This window comes from Ruditapes philippinarum, unplaced genomic scaffold (assembly GCF_026571515.1).
Source record: "Ruditapes philippinarum isolate M1 unplaced genomic scaffold, ASM2657151v2 ctg1566_1_1_1_1, whole genome shotgun sequence".
NCBI classification, from domain to species: domain Eukaryota; kingdom Metazoa; phylum Mollusca; class Bivalvia; order Venerida; family Veneridae; genus Ruditapes; species Ruditapes philippinarum.
The window spans coordinates 67,211-90,561 of NW_026864347.1; the positions used below are offsets into that span (position 1 = coordinate 67,211).

At 30.4% G+C, this 23,351-nt stretch overlaps 1 protein-coding gene across 1 annotated transcript in view; it reads right to left on the reverse strand.

Moving 5' to 3' along the window:
- Positions 1-20,510: 20,510 nt before the first annotated feature.
- Positions 20,511-23,351, reverse strand: part of LOC132725287 (C-Maf-inducing protein-like) — a gene marked incomplete at its 5' end in the record, with an annotated part of 55,505 nt that continues 52,664 nt past the window's right edge. The window contains 1 exon segment of the mRNA XM_060710384.1: positions 20,511-20,771. Within this exon segment, the coding sequence (XP_060566367.1) occupies positions 20,526-20,771 (246 nt within the window).

Consider the following 23,351-nt stretch of genomic DNA (forward strand, 5'->3'; position numbering starts at 1 on the left):
AAGCCCTGCTGTACTGGAATCTCTATATTTGTATAACATAAATTATTTTATATGGACATATAATGAATACTGTATCGTTTCAAGGGATTTAGAGCACCAGTTAAGGGCACTCCGCCAAGGTTTTCTAAAATGCAAGACTAGAAATAGTTGTAAAAATGTTGTAGAAGCAGATATGACAATAAAATCACATATAGTAAACTTGGAAATAATAACATGAAGTGAACATGAAATAATTCCATAAAGTGAACTTGTAATAATTCAATCAAGTGAACATGTAATAATTCCATAAAGTGAACATGTAATGATTTTATAAAGTGAACATGAAATAATTCCATAAAGTGAACTTGTAATAATTCAATAAAATGAACATGTAATAATTCCATAAAGTGAACATGTAATGATTTCATAAAATGAACATGTAATAATTCCATAAAGTGAACATGTAATAATTCCATAAAGTGAACATGTAATGATTCCATAAAGTGAACATGTAATGATTCCATAAAGTGAACATGTAATGATTCCATAAAGTGAACATGTAATGATTCCATGAAGTGAACATGTAATGATTTTATAAAGTGAACATGAAATAATTCCATAAAGTGAACTTGTAATAATTCAATAAAGTGAACATGTAATAATTCCATAAAGTTAACATGTAATGATTTCATAAAGTGAACATGTAATAATTCCATAAAGTGAACTTGTAATAATTCCATAAAGTGAACATGTAATGATTCCATATAGTGAACATGTAATGATTCCATAAAGTGAACTTGTAATAATTCCATAAAGTGAACATGTAATAATTCCATAAAGTGAACTTGTAATAATTCCATAAAGTGAACATGTAATGATTCCATATAGTGAACATGTAATGATTCCATAAAGTGAACATGTAATAATTCCATAAAGTGAACATGTAATAATTCCATGAAGTGAACATGTAATGATTTAGGAAGCGTTTGTATAAACATGAGGAGGTGTTTGTATGTACATGAAATTGGTTGTATAAAGTTTATATTTTTTGTATGTTTAAACATAGAGTGGAGATGATGTAAACATGAAATTATGATTAGTTAAAGGATTTTTAAATGTTTATATTTAAGAAGTGAACATGAAATGTTTGTGTAAACATAGGGCAATAAAGTGTATATATATTCTTAGAGTGAACATGATATGTTTGTAAAAACATAGTTAAAGGTTCATTATGTCTCGGAAACAAATACAATATTACTTCTTTAAAAAGAGCAAATAGAGTTTTATAATGTTGAATAATGGTTAGATGCTTGTCACCTCAAGAAAGTAGCACTAAAATGAAAAAAATAGTTGTCATAAAAGTAGCAAAATACAAACAAAGTAGTATTTTGACTTCCATACAAAATAGTGAATCACAATAAATGTACTTATTGTCAAGAAGCAACAGAAGAGATAGTTAAGGGAATTGCCCAATGAGTAACTGTTTGTTCATTATTAACTTAGACCAAAGTTTAAAAGCTTTTTGAAAAATAAAAACTTTTTTTGAGGCATAATGGGCCTTTAAACTTGGAACAGGTAAACATCATTGTGCTAATAGACTTTGTTATTACAACTGTTGTACAAAAATGTACTCTTATTCAGAAATAATAGTACAGTATTCTAGAATGTTTGTTGTACTTTGCTGAATGAAGATTATAATATATGTTGACCTTTTTGTACCAAATATAAGTGTGATATTAAGTCGTTTGTACTTGTAAGTGTAATATATTAACATAAAAATATTCTATGCAAAGTGCATGAAATTTGATGTGATATATACATGTATATAACAGTGGTTAGAAAATTAGTGAACCTAGTCACTCTAAGAAAACATTCGATAGTTATATTTTTGTTATACCTTTTTTACTCCATATGTAGAGCTCTCAATGTTTATTAAGGGAGCATGAAATTGTAAACTTGTACTGAAAATAGAAAAAATATTGATAGCTGTTTTATTATGATTAAATATGAAAAACGAGATTTTTACTGAATTCTTTTACTCTTTTTTTTTATCACCAAGATAGAGGTATTAGCAGATAAGTGGTCAAGGACACCAAATCTCAAACCACTTGCCCCACACCTCTGTGGGGGTCGAATCTTGAAAGGGATTTTGAGGTCTTTCATATGGAAAAGGTATCCAGCTATTTGAGTGTAGGTCATCACTTGGACACATACTTTGATAGATTTTCCATACTTTTAATTCGGAACAGTACATTTCATGAGTGTTTGAGGAGTGTTTATGAGATGTAATGGACATTGCAACATTTCTCATGACCTTACACCAAGTGAACAAGGATTCAATCTTCAACACTAAAAGTGAAGCAAACAGTGGTCCCGAAGGATTAAAAAAATCATACAACACTGAAATGAAATGTTTATCAACAACCCCTTGTAAGATATACAACCATATATCAATATTTGGAGCATCTTAGATGACAAAAGTCTTGATATTTCCACATGATTTATTGTGTTTACTTTGTTTAATTTGATTTCAGCTCGAGTTTTAGATCAATTGTAAATTTTAGATAAATTTAGATAAAACGCATTTAATGGAGTTCATGTTAAATATATAACATTTATTGAAAATTTAAGCTAGTAGTATTTCATTTCCACTGTGAAATTTCATTGAAGACCCAAAATTTCATTTTTTAGCTCCGGTGGCCATTTTGTGCAGCAAAGCGGAACATGCTGGCAATTTGCACAACTAGGGTTGGTACTGATTGATCCTGTGAAGTTTGGTTGAAATCCCTCATGGGTTCTACCTGTGAAAACTAGACAAGCTTGATTCCGACAGACAGACGGTGAAGGCAAAAACAATATGTCTGCCAAAATTTTTTTGAGGCATAATATCCTAGCATTTACTTTATTATAATTTATAGACAGGATATATGGCACTTTTAAAGAAGACAATAAGAGATTTACTCGAGATAATTTTATTTCCACATAAATGTATGATCCAGTTTTGGGCAGCATACATACAGACTGCAAATACAACAAAGTGTCCAGAATAATAATAAAAGCTCCAAGATTTAACATTGTTTGCCCTAAAACTATAGATAAATCATTGCTAGTGGAGAACAAAATTTCCTAATTTAATAAACAAACAAATTGACAAAAACGCATATGATTTTTACAAAGTATGCAATAACTCAAGAGAACAGCTGTTCAGAAAAAAAATATGATAAATCATTAAATTTAAATTAATATATTTATTTGCTTAACCAGCACTTGCATTGATTTAAATTCAAAGTTTCAAGAAAAAAACATAATATTATCAAAAGTGATTCTTTTGTTATTTATTTTTTCTCAAACATTGAAATAAAATTCTCCAACTGAATTTTCTTTGTACATTTATTCTACCATGTTCTGTTCTGTCATGTTCATGAATTTAGTGTTACTTTCCTTGTTAAAAAAAATACCTTGCCACTTCTATAAAATAATCATTTTCCATTATGACAGACAAAATATTACTTTTACATGTATATTCGGGGTAAGTGAATTACATTTCCATTATAACAATGGATTATCTCTACTTCTAGGACAAAACCTGGCCAGATCGTTGGCCGATAAGTCATGAGAAATCATCAACTTAATAATTCATATGAGAATATATAAAAAACAAATCATAAAAATGAAAAGAATGTCATCCCTCATTACCATGACAACCAAGCACAGGCTTAAAAATGTTGCTATGGTTTTCACATATATGTTTTTTACTTAAAGTATTTGCATTTGTAAAATATCAACAAAAAAAACCATTAAGATGAATAGGTTATTTTTAAGAAGATTTTCTGTTTTGAATTTTGCTATTATAATTGCTGCCATACACTTATTTTTTTGGCCAAATATTTCTAAAATTCAACTTAATGGTGGATTTTTTTTTATTACCAGTTATAAAAAAACAAACAAGTTCTTAATTTTAAAAAAGATGATATTTGTGTGATGAACACTTTCACAATGTACGTGAATATATCTATACAAAAACTGTTAATGATAATAGCTATTTTATGCATGTTTAAAGAAAATTACAATATTAGTTCACCATTTAATAATTTTTTAAAAACAACAAACAGTTTAAGAGAGATGACATTCTAACAAATTTACACATTCAGAATCTTCGTGCAAAACAAATACTAATATCAAATAAAATATGCGTATAATCAAATACATTTTACGTGTAAGATAGGCGTTCCTTTTGATTTTTGATGATAATTAAAACATTATACCAGTCTGAATGATTCCAAGATTTGTAAAGTAAAGTCTGAGACCAGTCTGATATATAATGTATTCCTTTTTTAATAGTGAACATTTGTTTCTTAAAAATAGAGCCTTTTAATTAAAAATAAAATCAATGACTCTTAAACTTCAAAATAACCAATCAGTGACTTTTACATTTCAAAATGTTCAAAATAACCAATCAGTGACTCTTACATTTCAAAATGTTCAAAATAACCAATCAGTGACTCTTACATTTCAAAATGTTCAAAATAACCAATCAGTGACTCTTACATTTCAAAATGTTCAAAATAACCAATCAGTGACTCTTACATTTCAAAATGTTCAAAACAACCAATCAATAACTCAAATTCAAAAGAACCAATTGGTGTGTCCTACAATTAACCAATCAGTGACTCTTTAATTTTAGAATAGCGAATCAGATTTTTGTGTTTCATGACTGGTCTTGAACCCCCCTCTACAGCTTCGAGACTGATTCTTAAGTTTCAGTAGACTTGTTAAGAAGTAGATCTATTATACACAGCAATTACTAAATTACATAGAAAAAAAAGTATGCTTTATGAAGGACCATACTGTTGTTCTGTAAATCACCTCTTGTGTCTGTTGTGTATGAAATGCTTAACCAAACAAATATATACAAAATATCTTAAAAAGCATTTTAAAATTTCAAAATAATATGAGCCGAGCCATGACGAAACCAACATAATGGGTTTGCAACCAGCATGGATCCAGACCAGCCTGCGCATCCGTGCAGTCTGATCAGGATCCATGCTGTTCGCTTACAAACCCTATAGCAAGTAGAGAAACTGATAGCGAACAGCGTGGATCCTGATCAGACTGAGGGGATGCGCAGGCTGGTCTGAATCCATGCTGGCCGCAAACCCATTATGTTGGTTGTGTCGTGACACGGCTAAATTATGTTTTCATTCTAACTTCACTAGTAAGTAATACTGGGAACTACTAACAAATAAAATTTCAAAAGCTTCAACAAGATAATTTAAGCATATAGACCTATACTTTCTTAGGTGTAATAACTGCCTGCAGTCATTTTGTTTATAAAATATTATATGAAAAACAAAAATTGATTATAACATTTTTCTACCGTATCCCAAAACCCGAAGTCTTTTGCAAAAAATATTGTGTATAATTTTTAAAAGCAAATAAAAAATTAATAATAAAAATAATGTGAATACACAATGCATGTTTACCCTAATTTATGATAAAGCTTAGAGAAATGAAATTGTTTCTTTTAAATGTCTTAACTATGTGACGTATATTTGTACAGAATTCCTTACAATCTTGCATTTTGTATAGAAGAAATATGGTAATAAAAATACTTCCCAGCAGTTTCATTAAAATTTGATTTTTTCTTTAAGTAGATCTAACTGGTCAAGAAGTAAGGCACAATGCAAAAAAAAGTTAAAATTTAATTGCTTTAAAACATTAAAGTGAACAAATTGACTTATTTCCTTTCTTAAGATTTTTAGACAATAAAATTGGAGACGAGGTGAGTTATTTAAAACTGTATGTAAATATTTATGTAAAAGTATCAAGATAAAACTTTGTCCTAAAGGTCTATCTCATTTTAGTTTAAGATAAGCTTTGGGCTATAATTCTTTGCTAAAAGTTCAACTCAATTTAGTAAATGTCAAGTTAGAAGTAACCAACTTCAACTCTAAGGGTTTTTATCGTTTTGAAAAACAATCTTTGTTAAAAATCTTTACCTCAGTTTCGATTAAAATAAGCTTTTGGCTTACATTTAAACTCACTTTAATTGCAGCTTAGCTTTGGTCTTTTTTTTTATCGAAAATGAAAAATAACAAAAATACACCAACAAAAAAAAAAAAAAAAAAAAAATCAATATTGAGTCTACAAATAAAAATTCAACTGTCATTTATTTAAGCAATGTTTACCGTATTTCTTAGAGAAATGAAATGCTTATGTTTGAGACTATATTGTGAAATCCTATACACTTGAGTAACTGACTGGGAGGGGTAATAAACTTTTATACTTGTAAATAATTTTATCCCTACATGATCTTTGAAATTTTCAAAGAACTTGCAATTGTAATGGAACCATAAACAATTTTTCACTAGTATTAAATAAACTTTCTGGATTGATCAATTTCTAATCTTTGAATGAAGCAATTTCATTGGTTAATAAAATCTTGATCTTAATAAGAACCAGCCAATCAGATTCTGGCATAATTAGACTGCGTTTCTTATAATTTATTTTCCTTCCAAAGACTGGTACACTCACTTAAAAAAAAAAAGTAGTTCGTTAAAAGTTTCGTTTGTTGATAAAAAAAAAATGCAACTGGTCTGGAAAAGTTGACAATATAAAATAATCATAAAATCACCTGTATATATAAGAAAACGGGAATTTATCACAAGTCATAAGAAGCAATATATACAAAGCTTTTACAACAATTAAACAAAATAATAGTAATAATTAAAAGAAAAATCACTTACACTATAACATTTATACCGGCATCGACAATACTATTAGCTCAATGAATTTCACAAACATGTATAGACATTACAAAGAAAAAATAACATAACAAATACGTTGTCTTAAAGGGGCATGCCTCCATTACTGATTACTAAAACAAAGAAAAAATATGTTAATTTTCCTATTTTAGAGTGGAATCATTCTTTCATATTATTCAATATCTAAACATTTATAAAATATTTGTGATTGTTTTATTTTCTTACTAATGAGAAATGCAATTTTTTCTATTATGTTATAAGCAGACTAGCATATTTATTTGTCAAAAATATTACTTTGTTTAAATTTATCTTTAATTACTATTTTCATTACTTTTCATAATTTGTTTTAACTAATAATAGAGGAATGGCCCTTTAAAGTAAGTGGGAGTTATCTTAGGTGGGCACACTGGTTTCAGATTTCTTTTCACATTTTTATGGCATTAGAGTGTTTTGTTCTTGAAGTCATATAAAGTTAAATAAGTGACAACATTACTAATTTCGACTGAAAAAATCATTATTACAGAGAAAAACACACCACAAGTCCCATTTCTCTCAATTTTTTGTCAAGAATTATTAAAATTTTCCAATTTTCTATTTGTCCATACTTAATTTTTCACCAAACAAACTGAACTGTTTCATCAGAAATTAAAAAGGACACAATTTCTGTTGATCATAGAGCTAGGGAAGGTTAACAACTACATAGACCTTCCAAAACTCCTAGAGGTAGTCCGAGAACATTCTTACCAGGAAAAACAATAATCCTGTTTTCTTATTTTTACACACAGTGTTACAGGGGCAGGTGTTTGAAACACGGCCAACATGGCCTTTTACCGGTAGTCTATGAGATCATTTAAAGACTTATATCACTAATACTCTAAGCATTCCATGTAACAAAACCTTAACATGCTGAATTTCTTAAATGACTTGTCCAATTTCCATTTTAGAACAGTCAATTTTCAATGTTAGGGGATATCAAGGTGAGAATTTGAAGTTGGCCAGCCAACAGTATAGAGCCTGGTCAGACATCACAGATGTGCAGGCTGGCCTGGCTCTATACTGGTGGCAAAGATTAATCACTTTCAACTTCAATAGGGTAAATGTTAATTTCAGTCCTTACAAAGTTATTTCCCCATTTAGGAAAAAAATGACTAAATTAATTATATCTGTTTTATATAGTTCCCATTAAACATATTTCTTGGTCATTATTATGTTAAGAATTTACTTCATAATTGACAAAATCTATAATGTAACCAAATACTAACATGTTTCAACAGAAATTGGCAGGGTCTGTTTTGATTAATTACCCCATAATAGTAAATACATCAAAATTGCTTTGAAAAAAATGGGATTTCTTCAAAAAAAAAAAAAATGATGAAAAATGCTTTAGTGAAAATTGAGTGTTACACTATCCAAGCAAATTCTATCATCTATAAAGCTCTAGCTTCAAACATAATGTAACAAAATATATAAAGGATTGCACTACAATGCTGCTTACCCTTTTAGATGACCCCATCCACCCCATTATTTCCAAAATGGACTAATCTTAATCCAATATGGTAATCATTAACATACAGAAACAGGGGTGTCAGGATTCATTTTTGAAAAAAATAGGCTAGGAACCCCTCATTTCTATAATTGGCTCAACTTGAAATAAAAATATCAAAATATGAAAAACAGGGGTTTCAGGAATTTGAGCTGAAAGTATAGTATATATTTCTGCAAGAAAAAGAAGGTAAAACTCCCCTTCATTTCAATAATGAATTCTTCTCTTAATCAATAATAGAATCGTCAATAATGAGGTACAGGGGTGTCAGGACTGTCTGATTCTATCATGACTGTACGATTAATTCTCTTTTTCACTTCATGGAAAGCCCATTATGAACTATAAATAGATTTTAAGATACAAGCCTTAAATGCTCAGGCAAACATCTGTGGGACTGGAAACCAATATTTGACACATATGGGGAATTACATGAAAACATAGGTCTATTAAAAATACATGACATATGATAGGCACTGAAAATTGGGTGTGGTCATGAATATATACAATGCAAAGTTACAGGTGACTTATATTTTAACACAAGATGCATCGGGATATAGAAAAAGATTTTATCCCATGCCATAACATTTTATTATAATGTACCATCTAAAATGCCTTGTTGTTTTGTTGTTGTTTATTTGTTCTAATTAACAATAACTGGAAAACATTTGAATTTTATTTTATTTTATTTTAAATTGCAAATTTAAGGTCCCGTAGACCAATTTTTTTTCACCAAAATAGTTAATTGTGCCGAGCTATGACAATTTTATAGATATATTTTTTTAACATATCTATTGTTTTTATTATTAGTGAAATATTTGGATTTTCATTAACCTAATTTCTGTCCTTAAGTAATTCCTTAAATTGGACAACAAAAAAATCCTTTTCAAAAAATATAAAATTAAGTCTTTGTCATATAGCCTTAAAAAATCCCAAAAGACCTACCTATTTCTTTAATGCATTTACTTATATCACCTTCAGATTTGAATACATCTTGAGGGGTTTACTAAACATTATATTTCTATATGCCTTGAAGGAACAAGTTATGGCAATATTGAGATGACTCCTATGATTTTTTTTTTAAATTATCAACTACCAGAAAGTACAATTTATGATTAACCATCCTTATTTCTGTAAGAAGCCTTTTTTAAAACTAACTACAGTTTAACAACAAACTATCTATAGTACAGTTTGATTCTCATTTTTGAATGTTGAACAGATCTTGATAAAAACTACGTAAAACTTAATACATGTATGACATGACCTTGTGTTTCGATGAGACATCGTAAATGGATGAAAAAAATGGTACAAAATGTAAAGATATATACATGTAGATGAAAGAAAATATACATGTATAAAAACGTGACTGTTCTCAAAATCAGACCAATCAACATACAAGAGTACCATGTACATGAAAGTGAAGTTAACACTGTTTTCATTTTCTTTAAAAAAAAAAACGAAAAGAAAAATACTAAAGGAATTTTAAACAACAACCAACATTGTAATAAAACTTATAGCTCAGCACCCAGAGAGAAAAACAACAACAACAACAACATTTTGCTCATTCATAACACAAATTATCAATTATCACTTTATTATGTATAGCCTTAAAGCAAGTATACTGTAAGTAAATATATAAACGAAATACAAAACAAATACAAAATGAACCAAACTACAACAACAAAAACAGATTTTTTCATAAAAATGAATGTCTTGTCTTGTTAAGTAATATTACACTATCCCATTAAACTTCTTGATTAAGAACCGTTCCTTAACAAACATGGCATGAAAATCTATTTACAATTTCTCATTTTTTTTGTCATATGATCAACTCGTGATTTATTTATCATAAAAGCATCATCATCACTTCTCAAATGAACATTTTGTATGTCTAAAACAATTAATCTTTAATTAATACTGAAACATTTGCAAGAAGAATTTATTACTACTAAAATATTTTCAATAGTATTTTGTAACTATTAAAACATTTCAATAGCATTTCAAGACTTCAGAAACATTTTCAACAGTATAAACATTTTCATTAGTATTTTACGACTATTGAAACATTTTCAATAGCATATTTTGACTAATGAAGAATTTCAATAGCATAAACATATTCATTAGAATTCTGTAAATATTGAAATAGCATAACATTTTTACACTATATGTACTTAAACATTTTCAACAGCATTTCAATATGAATCATTTTCAATAGCATTAACATTTTCAATAGCATTTTGTAACTTACGGAACGTTTATATCAGTATTGTAATAATGTGTTTTAGATAAATATTTAAATTATAGCTGCTATACATTTTGAAGGCTTTGAGAAATGACTGAGAAAACCTATAAATATCTAAAAAGAAATTGATTAAAATATATAAAAAAGAAAAGTCAAATCTAAAATTCATATTTAAAGTATTTTTGGTAACTTTTGGTAGCAAAACCTGATTACAAACAAAGTGGGGGGGTATTTTAAACATACTAACAAAACTAACAATAATAATAATAATTTATAAAATTAATTAATAAAATGATGGCACTGACTACTGAAAAAAAAATCGAATACATTAAAAAACAAAAAACAAAAAAAAATCGTTTAAGAATGCGTATCCAGATTCTTGTAAAATATGAAACAAGACGTAAATATCATAAGTAGGGTACAAATTTCACCATAAGTATGGTACAAATTCACTTTGACCCATATAATTCCACAAGATTTAAATTGTTAAATTTCCATTTTGGAGGAACCATTATCTTTTATAAACCCTTAACACCCTAGATATCATAAATGGACAAGTCCATTTATGAATCTTGGCAAAAACTTTAATAATTTTTAGCAAAAATCTAAAATTATATACAGATTGAAATAAGTAACAGTGCAGACACAAATTTTTTAGCAGCTAATCTTTGTTTACACTGGTAGCATGGGTAGTTAAAGTTGCTTCCAGCTTGCTTAGAGTTAATGTATATCAGCTAAGTGTTAATGTATAACTCATTTGCTCTTTTAATTATTTTAAATTAATTTTCAATATTCTTCGGGTTTTTTTATATAACTTTAAAACATTCTTCATTATTATCAATGTAACACTGGTGTATCACTGTTCACACTATAGGCGGCCACAATATCAATATAAAGAGTGTCATTAAACAAATGGCAGTTGTTCTTTTTAAGAAAGGACAAACTTTATTTGACCTGTATTATGGAATGCAGCTTCCCATACATAGTTTGTACATTCTTATATTCAAATTATACATATTCAGCAAGAATTTCATACCTTCAAATATCTGCGATAAAATTGCATAATTATTTTTCTCAAAGATGAGCATAGTATACCTTTAAATATTTAAATGATGATATTTGTTCTTCTCTATTTAAAGTATAATATATTATTCAATATTTTCATACATAATTCCTATCTTCACAATTTCAATATTTTTCACTATTTAAAACATATCATTTATTATTCATTACAAAACTTCTTATATGGGTTCATTTCATTAATGAAAGAGAAAGAAAATATTCCAGACAAAAACTAAAATACTGTTTTTTATTGCACTAAAAACAGTTTAGCAATTCTACTTAAACTGTTAATTCTGAATTTTACATAAAAATCTGCGTAGTCAATCGGTGCGTATTTTTAAATAAAAAAAAAAAAAACAACAAAATACCCAAAAACGTATGAATTAACATCATGGCCTTTTTCAAAACTGTGCAGGTATCAACAAAATCATGAAAAACATGTTTTCTCTTTCAATAATACATGTACTTTGAAACAGAGTATAATCAATTAATTTCTTTCTCTTTGAAACACAATATGCACAATTAAACCAGTCAGATTATCATAAAAAAAAAATAATTTTGAGATTCTATCAACATAAAATTTAAACAAAACTTCAATAAATTAAAACATCTTGATTGAAACACGTGCCTGTCTGCAAAGAAGACTCCTAAATATACTAAATGTACGTTTCAAGCCGCTTTTTACTTGATTTTTACGTGTCACTGAAAGTTAACGTGACTGAATATCGCAATGTTCTACATTTAGACCCGTGGTTGATAGGACATGAAAATAAATAAACTAATACCTGTACAATCTCCTCACGGGAAATTAAAAGTATTCTTGGAACAACCATATCAAAATTTGCATGACTGTATTTAATGGATATTTTATTTTATTTTCCAATAATGCGTGTTTCCATGATAAAAATACATCACCATTATTGCAGTAACTCCAGATGAAGTTCATGCCAAAGTGTAATACTAGATGATAGTGATTATACAATAACGTGATAGCACTTCTGAGAAACTGAATATGATTTGTGTTTGTCTTTCTGGGGTTTTTTTACGCCAATTTTAACACTTTTTTGGTTATATAATATACCTCGGTGGTCAGTCCACCTAACAGGCTTTCTTGTATAACAAATATGTTTTCACAAATTTCTCAGAAAGTGACAGTTTCTCAGAAAGTGACAGACTACTAATCCCACATGATTTCTAAATCAGGGGCGGGAGATAAATGACCATTACATTCAAAGTCTTAATTCAATTATCATAGAGAAATTTCGCCTTGCCTAACAACTGAACCAGTGACACCTGGCCCCCGAGGTTTACAAATCTGATGTTCTCCTTATTGAGTTAAGCGGATACATTTACGTTTATGATGGATAAGAATCAATACCAACATACAATGTAAGGTATTCTGTAAAGCACTGGTAATAATTTTAATGGTGAATTAACATATGAAATTTGAATTTTAACCAATCAGGGAAAACTATGTTCCCAATGCCATATTAATTTTCTGGCAAAATGCCATTTGAAAACTTTACCATTATTTTCCAATTATCATTATACACTAATTCACCTTTTTATTGGTTTATCTTAACTTAAAAGATCCTTAAAAGGACAAACTGTTTTGATTGGTCTATTTTAATAAGAAACAACCAATATTGTGATCCTTCTAAAGATGAAATGTTTTGAATCTGATAGAACCAATCACATGCCGAGACTGAATTTTAAAATACTTTGGACCAAATGCAGTTACTCCAACATTAAGAATGTTTGGGGTTTTCCCAGATAATCCAGGGTTTTCAATCAAACTGTTACCACTATACCTTCACAGTGTACTACTGTTTACAATAAGGTGACACATTTTTGATATATATTCCAACATTTAAAAAAAGCCTGGATTATCTGGGAAAAGCACATATTTACAAAGTTCCAGATAACATCTAAAAACAAATACAGGTATCAGCTTATGTTATTATCATTCTCTATAGAACAAAACCAAAAAATCAATGCATGCTTTCATAAAAATACTGCACACATCCTCTCTACATTAAGTTAGAGCATTATATAACAATGCACACATTACATCTTATTGACAATGTTGTGTAGGTCAAAAAGAAAGAAAAGACAAAAAAAACAACAAAAAAATATCAGCCAGTTAAAAGAATGACTATAGAAAAACCGAGGGTTTCTATAGTAACATATAACTTTCTGAACTGAATTAATAACTTAGGACACTGTTGAAATGAGCCTGTAATTTCGTGTTACTACTACATCCTGTGTTTTCTGATGGTTCACATTCATCGTAACTCCGGAACTTTTGATGACAGGCTTTGCTGAAGTTGAAGTTCTGTACTGACTTCTCAGATTTTGACATGTCTTGACAATAAGTAATTGTAAGCTGTCAAGTAAGTTCTTGTCTTAAAGCTATGAGGTTTACCATAGTTTGTTATCGTATATGTACATTATGCCTTTGGCAGGATCAATATGCTAATGTTGTTTTACAGTATGAAATTATTTACACAAGACACTACACTACACATGTTTGAAACACCAATAAATTACTACAGTCATTAAGTTCATAAAGCGCTTCTATGACAATGATTTCATGAAGCGCCACCAAGTTCATAAAGCGCTTCTGTGACAATGATTTCATGAAGCGCCATCTATCTATGATAATAATTTCATGAAATGCCACTTATCTGTGACAACAAATGTATATATAGTGCCACCAATCTATGAAAAAGATTTAATGAAATGTCATCTATCAGTGACATTGAGTTTTATGAAGCGTCACATATTGAACAGTGACAATAACTTTCTGAAGTGACACATACCATAACAGTGACAATGATTTTCATGAAGTGTCACATACCAGTGACAATTATTTCACGAAGAATCACATATCAAATCAGTTACAATAACTTTCATGAAGAGTCACATATCAAATCAGTGACAATGATTTATGAAATGTCACATATCAGTGACAATGATGTTTATGAAGTGTCACATTCCATATCAGTGACATAGTTTTTAATGAGGCGTCACACGTCAGTGAGAAGAGTCATATATCATATCAGTGACAATGATTTTATTTAAATAAAGCCACGTAAAGTGGTCAAAAGTATTTCTGTACTGGCTATTGTAACACAGTGATACCAGTCGAATATCATGTATGTCTTAGATAAGCTTGGCATGGCACCAAGCATCCGTGTATCGAACATCACACTCCTGTAATGCAGGCAACTTCTCCTGAAAAAAAAGTTAAGATTGAAATATAACCCATCATCATCAAAAGTTCATCTATCCCTGTCTTTGGTGGGGGGGGGGGGGGGGGAAAAACAACGCCCTAAAACAAGGCTTACGGCTCCACCATAACCTTTCATAGAATTTGACTTGGCTAGGTTGAAGAAAGAGGAAGATCTGAAGTATGTTAAGGGGCAGAACAACAAGATATTATTTCCAGTATTGGTTAGTCACGGAACAAACATCAAGACAATATTTCCAGTATTGATTAAAAATTCTACATAATATATACAGAAATGTACTATTAGATTTCTCATAAATAACATACTGAGCCAAAATTAGACAGATTTGCAATCTCTTTACAGTAAACATCTATTTATATCTATTAAATTGTGTTGTCATTTTCTTTAAACATAATATAATCTTAGAAAACTGCAAGTCATTCTGACGAGATAGTAACGCATTTATTAAAATCAAAATGCCGTATAATAAATAGAAAGTGACAAAAAAGGTTTTTCGTGATATTCAAATTTAGCAAAATATTAAACTTTGCAATAGATACAGTTCAACCTTCATTGTAAACCTATTTAGTCAATTCGGGATTTCAATTTTTATAAATTTCTAATCTAAATAGATAGACAAATCGAATTAATTATAGAAATTAATAAGCTACTAAAAAAGGCATGAATATTGACTTTGGGTTACTAAAAATAGCAAAAAAAAAATCATTTAAGTAATTAGGATAGGATAATTCATGTACCTAAAATTATGATTCATAATGTAATGAGGCATAAGTCTTGTATTGATAAAAAAAACAAAAACACGGCAACTTACCTTTAGTCCTTCAAACACAAGTGCTGACAGATTTGTACTGTTCAAATTCAACTTCCGTAAATTTTTTAGGGCTGAAAATCAAAGAAAAGAAATTAATGGAAACTATGAGTTTCAAAGGTATAACAGATCAAAACTTCAGCATTATTATGGCCTTGCGAATTTCCACAAGAACTTTTTGATTTTATTAGTGATATAAATTCCAAAAAGAATTTAATAATTCTACAATCTTTTCCCACTTATATTTCTTTATAGTTCTTCCAAAATGCAGCTTATCTGAACATTAATTGCATTTCCTGGTATCAGTTAGTGTTCATTTAAATATGAGCCGCGTCAAGACAAAACCAACGTCCAGCATAGATCCAGACCAGCCTGTGCATCCACGCAGTCTGATCAGGATCCATGCTGTTCGCTATCAGTTTCTCTACTTGTAATAGGGTTTGTAAGCAAACAGCATGGATCCTGATCAGACTGCGCAATGCGCACGCTGGTCTGGATCCATGCTGGTCGCAAACCCATTATGTTGGTTTTGTCCTGACGCGGCTCATATGTATTTACAAATTTAAATAGAGTGAAAACGCAGTCTTACGTTTCTTATTGGTCTTATACTAACCTCGGTTTCCGGTTATTTAATTCTCTAACCGGTTTTTGGTTAAAATCCGCTGAACCCGTTTGAACAGATAAACATGACGTCCCTACATTTTTTATCATTATATTACATGCTTACTTGCACTTTAATTTTATTTCTTAAATCCATGACAAGAGATTCTATTATTATATTTTCTACTTTCCACCAGTGAGCCCCAGCCCTTTATCGGGGGCCCGGGGCTTTCTCAAAAAGGGTTTTAACACCTAAAAAGCTTGCGGGGCTGGGATTTTTTTTCTGAAAACCCAAACCCATGGGAAAACTGAAATAGAAAAGGGGAACAGGGTATTAAACCCCTTTATTTTTTTAAAGAAACTTTCCCTTCCGTTTTCATGTTTTTTTCTTTAAGATTTTAAAAATATGAAAAAAATTTTTCATGAAGATTTTCAAAAATGTTTTTAAAAAGGGCAAAATAAATGAAGTAAACAAAAAAAACATTTTCCAAAACCCCTGCAACCCCAAGAAAATTCCCAAAAAGGGTCAAAAATGAAAATATACCCCTAATGTAAAACCCACACCAAAGAAATAGGGTAAAAAACTCTGAAAATCAGTCTTTAAAATTGATTTTAAATTATAAATTTTTAATCTTTTTACTTTCCCCTTAAAAATTAAAAAAAAATTTTAAATTTTTGATTTTTTTGAAATTTTTTGGCCATTAGAGGATGCCCTGAAACCCCCAAACCCTCTGTTTAACTGTAATTCACAAAGGGCTTTTAATTCGTAAAAATTCATGCAATGTTCCCGGCCCTTTTGCATAGTGCCCTTTAAATTTTATCAGTGAGACCTAGAAAATATGCATGTAAAATGACCAAAAAATTTTTCCTCAATTTCAAAAAATTATAATTCAGTAAAAAACCCATAAAAAAGTTGGGGCCTTGAATTGGGTTTGCCCTTAAATTAAAGGGTCATAAAAAGTTTTTTTTTAAGTGAATTTTTTTTAAACACTGATTTTGCATGCAAAAAAACACCAAAATTTTTTAAATAAAGGGCCTTTAATTCAGTCAAAAAACATGCCAGAGTTATGGAACTTGAATAGTGACCTTCAATTATGATCCTGAGGGCAAGCATCTTAATACAAGTAAATACCATCAGTAATTTTGAAGATCGATGTTGCATGCAAAACTTCGACCAAGAATTTTTTTAAGTTCATGAAAGGCCATAATTCAGTCAAAATCCATGCCATAGTTATGGGTCTTTGATAGTGACCTCATATTATTAACTGGAGTAACATAATGGGTTTGTGACTAGCATGGATCCAGACTAGCCTGCGCATCCGCACAGTCTGATCAGAATCCATGCTGTTTGCTTACAAACCCTTTAACAAGTATAGACACTGATAGCGAACAGTATGGATCCTGATCAGACTGTGCGCATGCCCAGGCTGGTCTGGATCCATTCTGGTCGCAAACCCATTTTGGTAGTTTTGTCATGACGCGGCTCAAATATCTTCAGTGGTTGATGAGAAGATACAATGTTGTACAAGAAGTTTCACATAAAACCAAAATGTAACACTAAAGATGACACTAAACAAAACTTCCGGATGAGGAAAGCCACGCTATTCTTTGAATAGTCGAGCTAAAAAAGTATTAAAAACAAATAAAAACAACTTTAACTTCTTCCCCAAAAAGTCAAAAGAATAAAAACTTTTTTTAAATGGGAAACAAACTTTTTGATATTGGAAAATTTTTTAGATTAATTTTCTTTGGGATGAAGGAGAAATTTTCAAGAATTCGTGACATTTCTATATCACAACTTTCACAAGCATGACTGCAAACTCACTATGTGATTCTAAAATAGACATGTATTTCATAAATAGATGTCATATCAAACAATTAGTCATGTCTTAAATCTTATTTATAAATAACAAAGAAGTAACATATTTCATAAACTTCACAATGACATCTACATGTATTACAAATAAAACTGTAAGTAACTGTAAACTCTATTATCGAACTGCACTCTTTTCTTTATCTATTAATTGTGACAGATTAAAGTAAAATAACCTGTCCACCCTAAATATCTTAAATAGACTAGTCAGTTATTCAAGCCAGACTAAACTACTGTTGTTTTTTCTCTTAATATCTTGAGAGTTGTGGTGAAAGGGTGAGTGGGTGGGGGGGGGGGGGGGGGGGTTGTTACGTAACTCCTTCTGGTGCGTAATTCTTTCAGTAACAAGTGAAGACCCTGGTCAGGCTGAATGGATGTACCAGTTGATGTTGGTTTCTTGGTTTGCACTGGTCACTGGCCAAAGGCTTACTTAATCAATGCTTTAGTCTCGGAAATAAAGGGTTATTTTTTTTAGGAGGGGGGGGGCAGAGTTATGCCACACTAACACAGTATAGGTCATATGGAAACTTTCCAGCTTTAAAGGTAGATAAAGACCTCGGGTTGATGTTCTGTAAGCTAGTTGTATAGCTTCACATATAGAATCCAACAACTTGTGCACGGCTCGAACCTCCAGCAGTGACGGGCAAGTGGTTTTAAGTCAACAACCTTAACCACACGGCCACTGAGCCCGAAGAGTTAATTTAACATTACCATACATTATTGATTTAGCAAATTATCAAAAAGTTATCATGCTATCAAAAGTTATCATGACCCTTCATTATTGGCAAGTAAACATGACCAGTCATTTCTGGTGCCGAAAGTTATCACAGCTATTCATCACTGGTCTGGTCAGTTATCATGGCAATACATTACCGTCATTAATACCCCAAGAACTTTATATATGAGCGGCGTCACGACAAAACCAACATAATGGGTTTGCGACCAGCATGGATCCAGACCAGCCAGCGCATCCGCCGAGTCTGATCAGGATCCATGCTGTTCGCTTACAAGCTCTATTACAAGTAGAGAAACTGACAGCGAACAGCATGGATCCTGATCAGACCGAGCGGATTCTCAGGCTGGTCTGGATCCATGCTGGTCGCAAACCCATTATGTTGGTTTTGTCATGACGCGGCTCATATGTAAGCTGATCAAACTATTAAACTTTTATCAATTTATTCCTTTTATTTCATTAAAAAAACACAGCTTACAACAATATTACTACCATCATTACAAAATTTATCTCTGTGAATCATTATTGCTCACAAATTTTACTGTAAAATCAATCAAGTTGAGCCATTTCAACAATTACATACCTGGAGATAGAGTGATCATTAAAGTTGTACATCATGTAATATAAACTTTACAAATAGAACCCTGCTGCTAGTATAGAGAAAAGATTGACGTCAAAGTTCAGATAAGTGTCAAGTTACCTTCTTTTATTGCTGTAACACACAATGAACAGTCTGTCACACGTGATGCCATGTTTTTATCTCAAGTTATTTACAATTCTTCACCGACTTTTTTTACAAATGATTTCATAGTGTTACATTTGAAGAAGAAGAAAGTGTCACCAATAAAATTTAAATGTTTTACAATGTTTCAGCGAGTAAATCACATTTAGGGTAAAATTGTGTGAAAGATGTTGATTTCTACTTTGAACAGCCATATTTAGTGACTTTCACTTCTCTTAACCCTGAACCTGCTTGATTTCTAAAATGGACTTGTCCAGTTTCCACTGGAACAGCCTAATACAAATTTTGGGGGTATCAAGATGAAATTTAAAGTTAGTCAGCCAAGTTTTAGCCATAGTGTAGACTATAGACCCTTGTCAAACTATAAGAACATGCAATATTAATTTATTTGTGCAATATACATTTGTTATTTCTATGTACATGTACATCAGTACATTTGTTGGTTATATGTACATCAGTAAATGATGCAAAATTTGTAAATGTTCATGTGTGCAAACATGTATGTAAGAAAATAAGATTAACACCCAGACATCACACAGATACACACAAACAGCGAACCGGTGGTTTTCAACCAAAGCTTAAAGGAGCTCCACTAAGGTCATAATGCCTAAACATAGTGTTTCAAATTCATACATAGATCAACTGGGACACTTCAAATGGAAAGAAATGCAAAAGATGATAAAGAAATATGCACAGTATTAAAATGAAAATGAATTTTTTGAGAGAGTTAAAAGTGTATAAAACTTTTCACATTTGGGTAATTTTACACAATTAAACTGATAACTCTGGTAAAACAGTGCATGTGAATGTTTTGAAATTTTGTACTCAAGTTATCTGATACAAATCTACATCAAATGGTATAAAAAATCGAAAAAGTATTTCCAGTCCCATCATGTAAAAAAAAAACCTCAGTGGAGTCACTTTAATATCAAAGACAAGAGCAGTTGTTATACAAAGTTATAGACAATGTTATAAGTACCTGTGTTGACCAGAGGTTCAGGTAGCGTAATGACGGTAGCTTTATCAGATCATCTGCACAGGCACTTGTTACTTGAGTGAATGCAAGACTCAAACACTCGAGGTTTCCAAACGACCCAGAACTGAGCATCTTGGCTAGGTCAGTATCAGTTGACTTGGACGGTAAAGTCAGCTTCTTCGGTCCCCCTTTCTGTTGCTGTAAAACAGAATAAAAGCCATTATTTTACACAAAGCAAAAGTGAAAATAATGCCTTTTTTAACAAGCAATTATCATAGTATTGCAAGCAATCCATAAGTCCCCTACCGGTTAAAACCCCAGCAACATTCTGATTTCAATTTTACCAGTGAATGAATGACATGAATGAAGTTTTGAGTTCTAAGTTTGTCTATTTCACAGTAATGTGTTAAGTTTCCCTGCCTAGTAAGGCAATTATGTTTATACAACCTTGTCATAATATTACGATGTGGGATTTTAAAGTAAATCCTATAAGGAATGAAGAAGTTGGAGTAAAAAAAAACAATTTCTCGAAAAAAATCTAAGTTCAAGGGGGACATAATTCTGGAAATAGTCTTGCTAGAGTATTTAACCTTCTCAAAAATGTTGAGTGATAATAAGAAACATATATATGAAGTTTGAAGTAGATACATTAGGAAATAAAGAAGTTATTTAAATAAGACATTTTTTTCCATAAAAATTCTAAGTTCAAGGGAGGTAATACAGATAATTTTTGTGCTAGAGTTGTAAACCTTGTCACATATGATGTGGTTGATGACCAGAAACTTATATTTAAAGTTTGAAGTAAACACCTTCAGAAATAAAGAACTTATAGTGAAAAAGCTGAAAAAATTAAATCAGAAATCTTGAAATCCAGGCTATTTGTTGCCATAGCAACCAGAATTTTCAAGATAGGAAGAAAAGAAAAAGATGTGCATAATCGGCATACTGCAATCTATCCATATTTTATGTTTCATAAAAATATTTTCAGTACTTTTTGAGTTATCACTGGATCCAGTTTATGTGTTAAATTTGCCATATTTTCAGACTATTTGTTGCCATAGCAACCAGAATTTTCAACATAGGAAGAAAAGAAAAAGACGTGCATAATCTCCATACTGCCATCTATCCATATATCAAGTTTCATAAAAATATTTTCAGTACTTTTTGCGTTATCGCGGGATCCATTCTTGTGCACGGACAGACTGACGGACTGACAGACAGACGGACGGACAGACGGATGGAGGGTAAACCTAAAGTCCCCTCTGGTTAAACCGGTAGGGGACTAAAGGGGATCTGTATTTTTTTCTTAACAACAAAATAGTTTTTGTTTTGAATCATATTCATTTCTTAATCAGTTTCATATTTATAATGGCTCTTTTTTTTTCTACATGACACAAATTATGAAGGCATGAGAGACTCACATGATAAAATACTGAGAGTACACCAGTAATAGAATTGAGCTGATTATAATACCAAGTTAGAGTATACTTTGTATTCATAGGTAAGCATTAGTCGGGGAAAAATATTATTAATTGTTAAAAAGCAACCTAGGAATGTTTGTGATCTAAAAATAGAAAGCCAATTAGATCAGATAAATCATAACATGAAAATATCTTATAAATTCACGATTTTTTATGGAAAAGCTAATAACAATTTTTGATAGAGTGTCATACCTAGAAGAAAGAATCAATACACATTTAATAAGTTTCCTTTGAACTTCAAACATATCATTACTATAAATCTTTGTTATGCCTATAACTTACGTCTGCTTATAATGGTTTATTTCACTTTTCAAATATTGAAATATTATGGGAAATAAGTAATGACACAGGTAATCAAAGATTGAAAATAGATATAAAAAGATGACAAACCAAGTGTTAAAGCTTAAATGAGCCGTGTCATGAAAAAACCAACATAATGCGGATGCGCAGGCTGATCTGGATCCATGCTGGTCGCAAACCCATTATGTTGGTTTTGTCATGGCGCGGCTCAAATGTTGTAGCTTAATATATTGAAAGAACTAAGTAAGACAGTTTTGCAATTTGTTTTCAAAAACAGTTTATATCTGGAATGATATTTTCCAGTGGAAATGTTGTTTTCAAGAGGAAATGAGAGTTTCAAGTACATGTATAAATGATATTTCCTTGTGGAAATGAAATGACATATCTCCAGAGGGAAGGATATTTTCATGAGGAAATATATGTGTTTCCAGTGGAAATGATATGTTCCAGAAAAAATATTTTTTTCCAATGGAAATGTTATGGGGAAAGGAATTATTTTTCCAGTAGAATAGTATTGTCCAGTTAAAATATTTTACCAGTGAGGATTTTTTTCAAATGGAAATAGGATTCTACAATGGAAATGATATCTCCCTGTGGAAATGTTAATTTTTAGCAGAAGATAATTTTCAAATGGGAAGGATGTTTTCAAGAAGAAAATATTATTTTCATGAGGAAATGATAGTTTCAAGTAGAAATGATATTTTTTGGAAGAAAATTTTAATAAAATAACTTTTATCAAGCAGAAAGACATTTTCAATGATATGTACCAGTTGAAATTAATAAAAGTTTTTCAGTGGGAACAATATTTTCAAGATGAAATAATATTTTCTAAAGGAAATGATAATTTCCAAAAGAAAATGATAATTTCAAGTGGAAATGATACTTCCTTGCAGAAACGAAATGACATTTTTCCAGAGGAAATCATATTTTCTAGAAGATACTAAATTTTCCAGAAGAAATTATATTATTTCGAATGGTATATAACCAAATGATACAA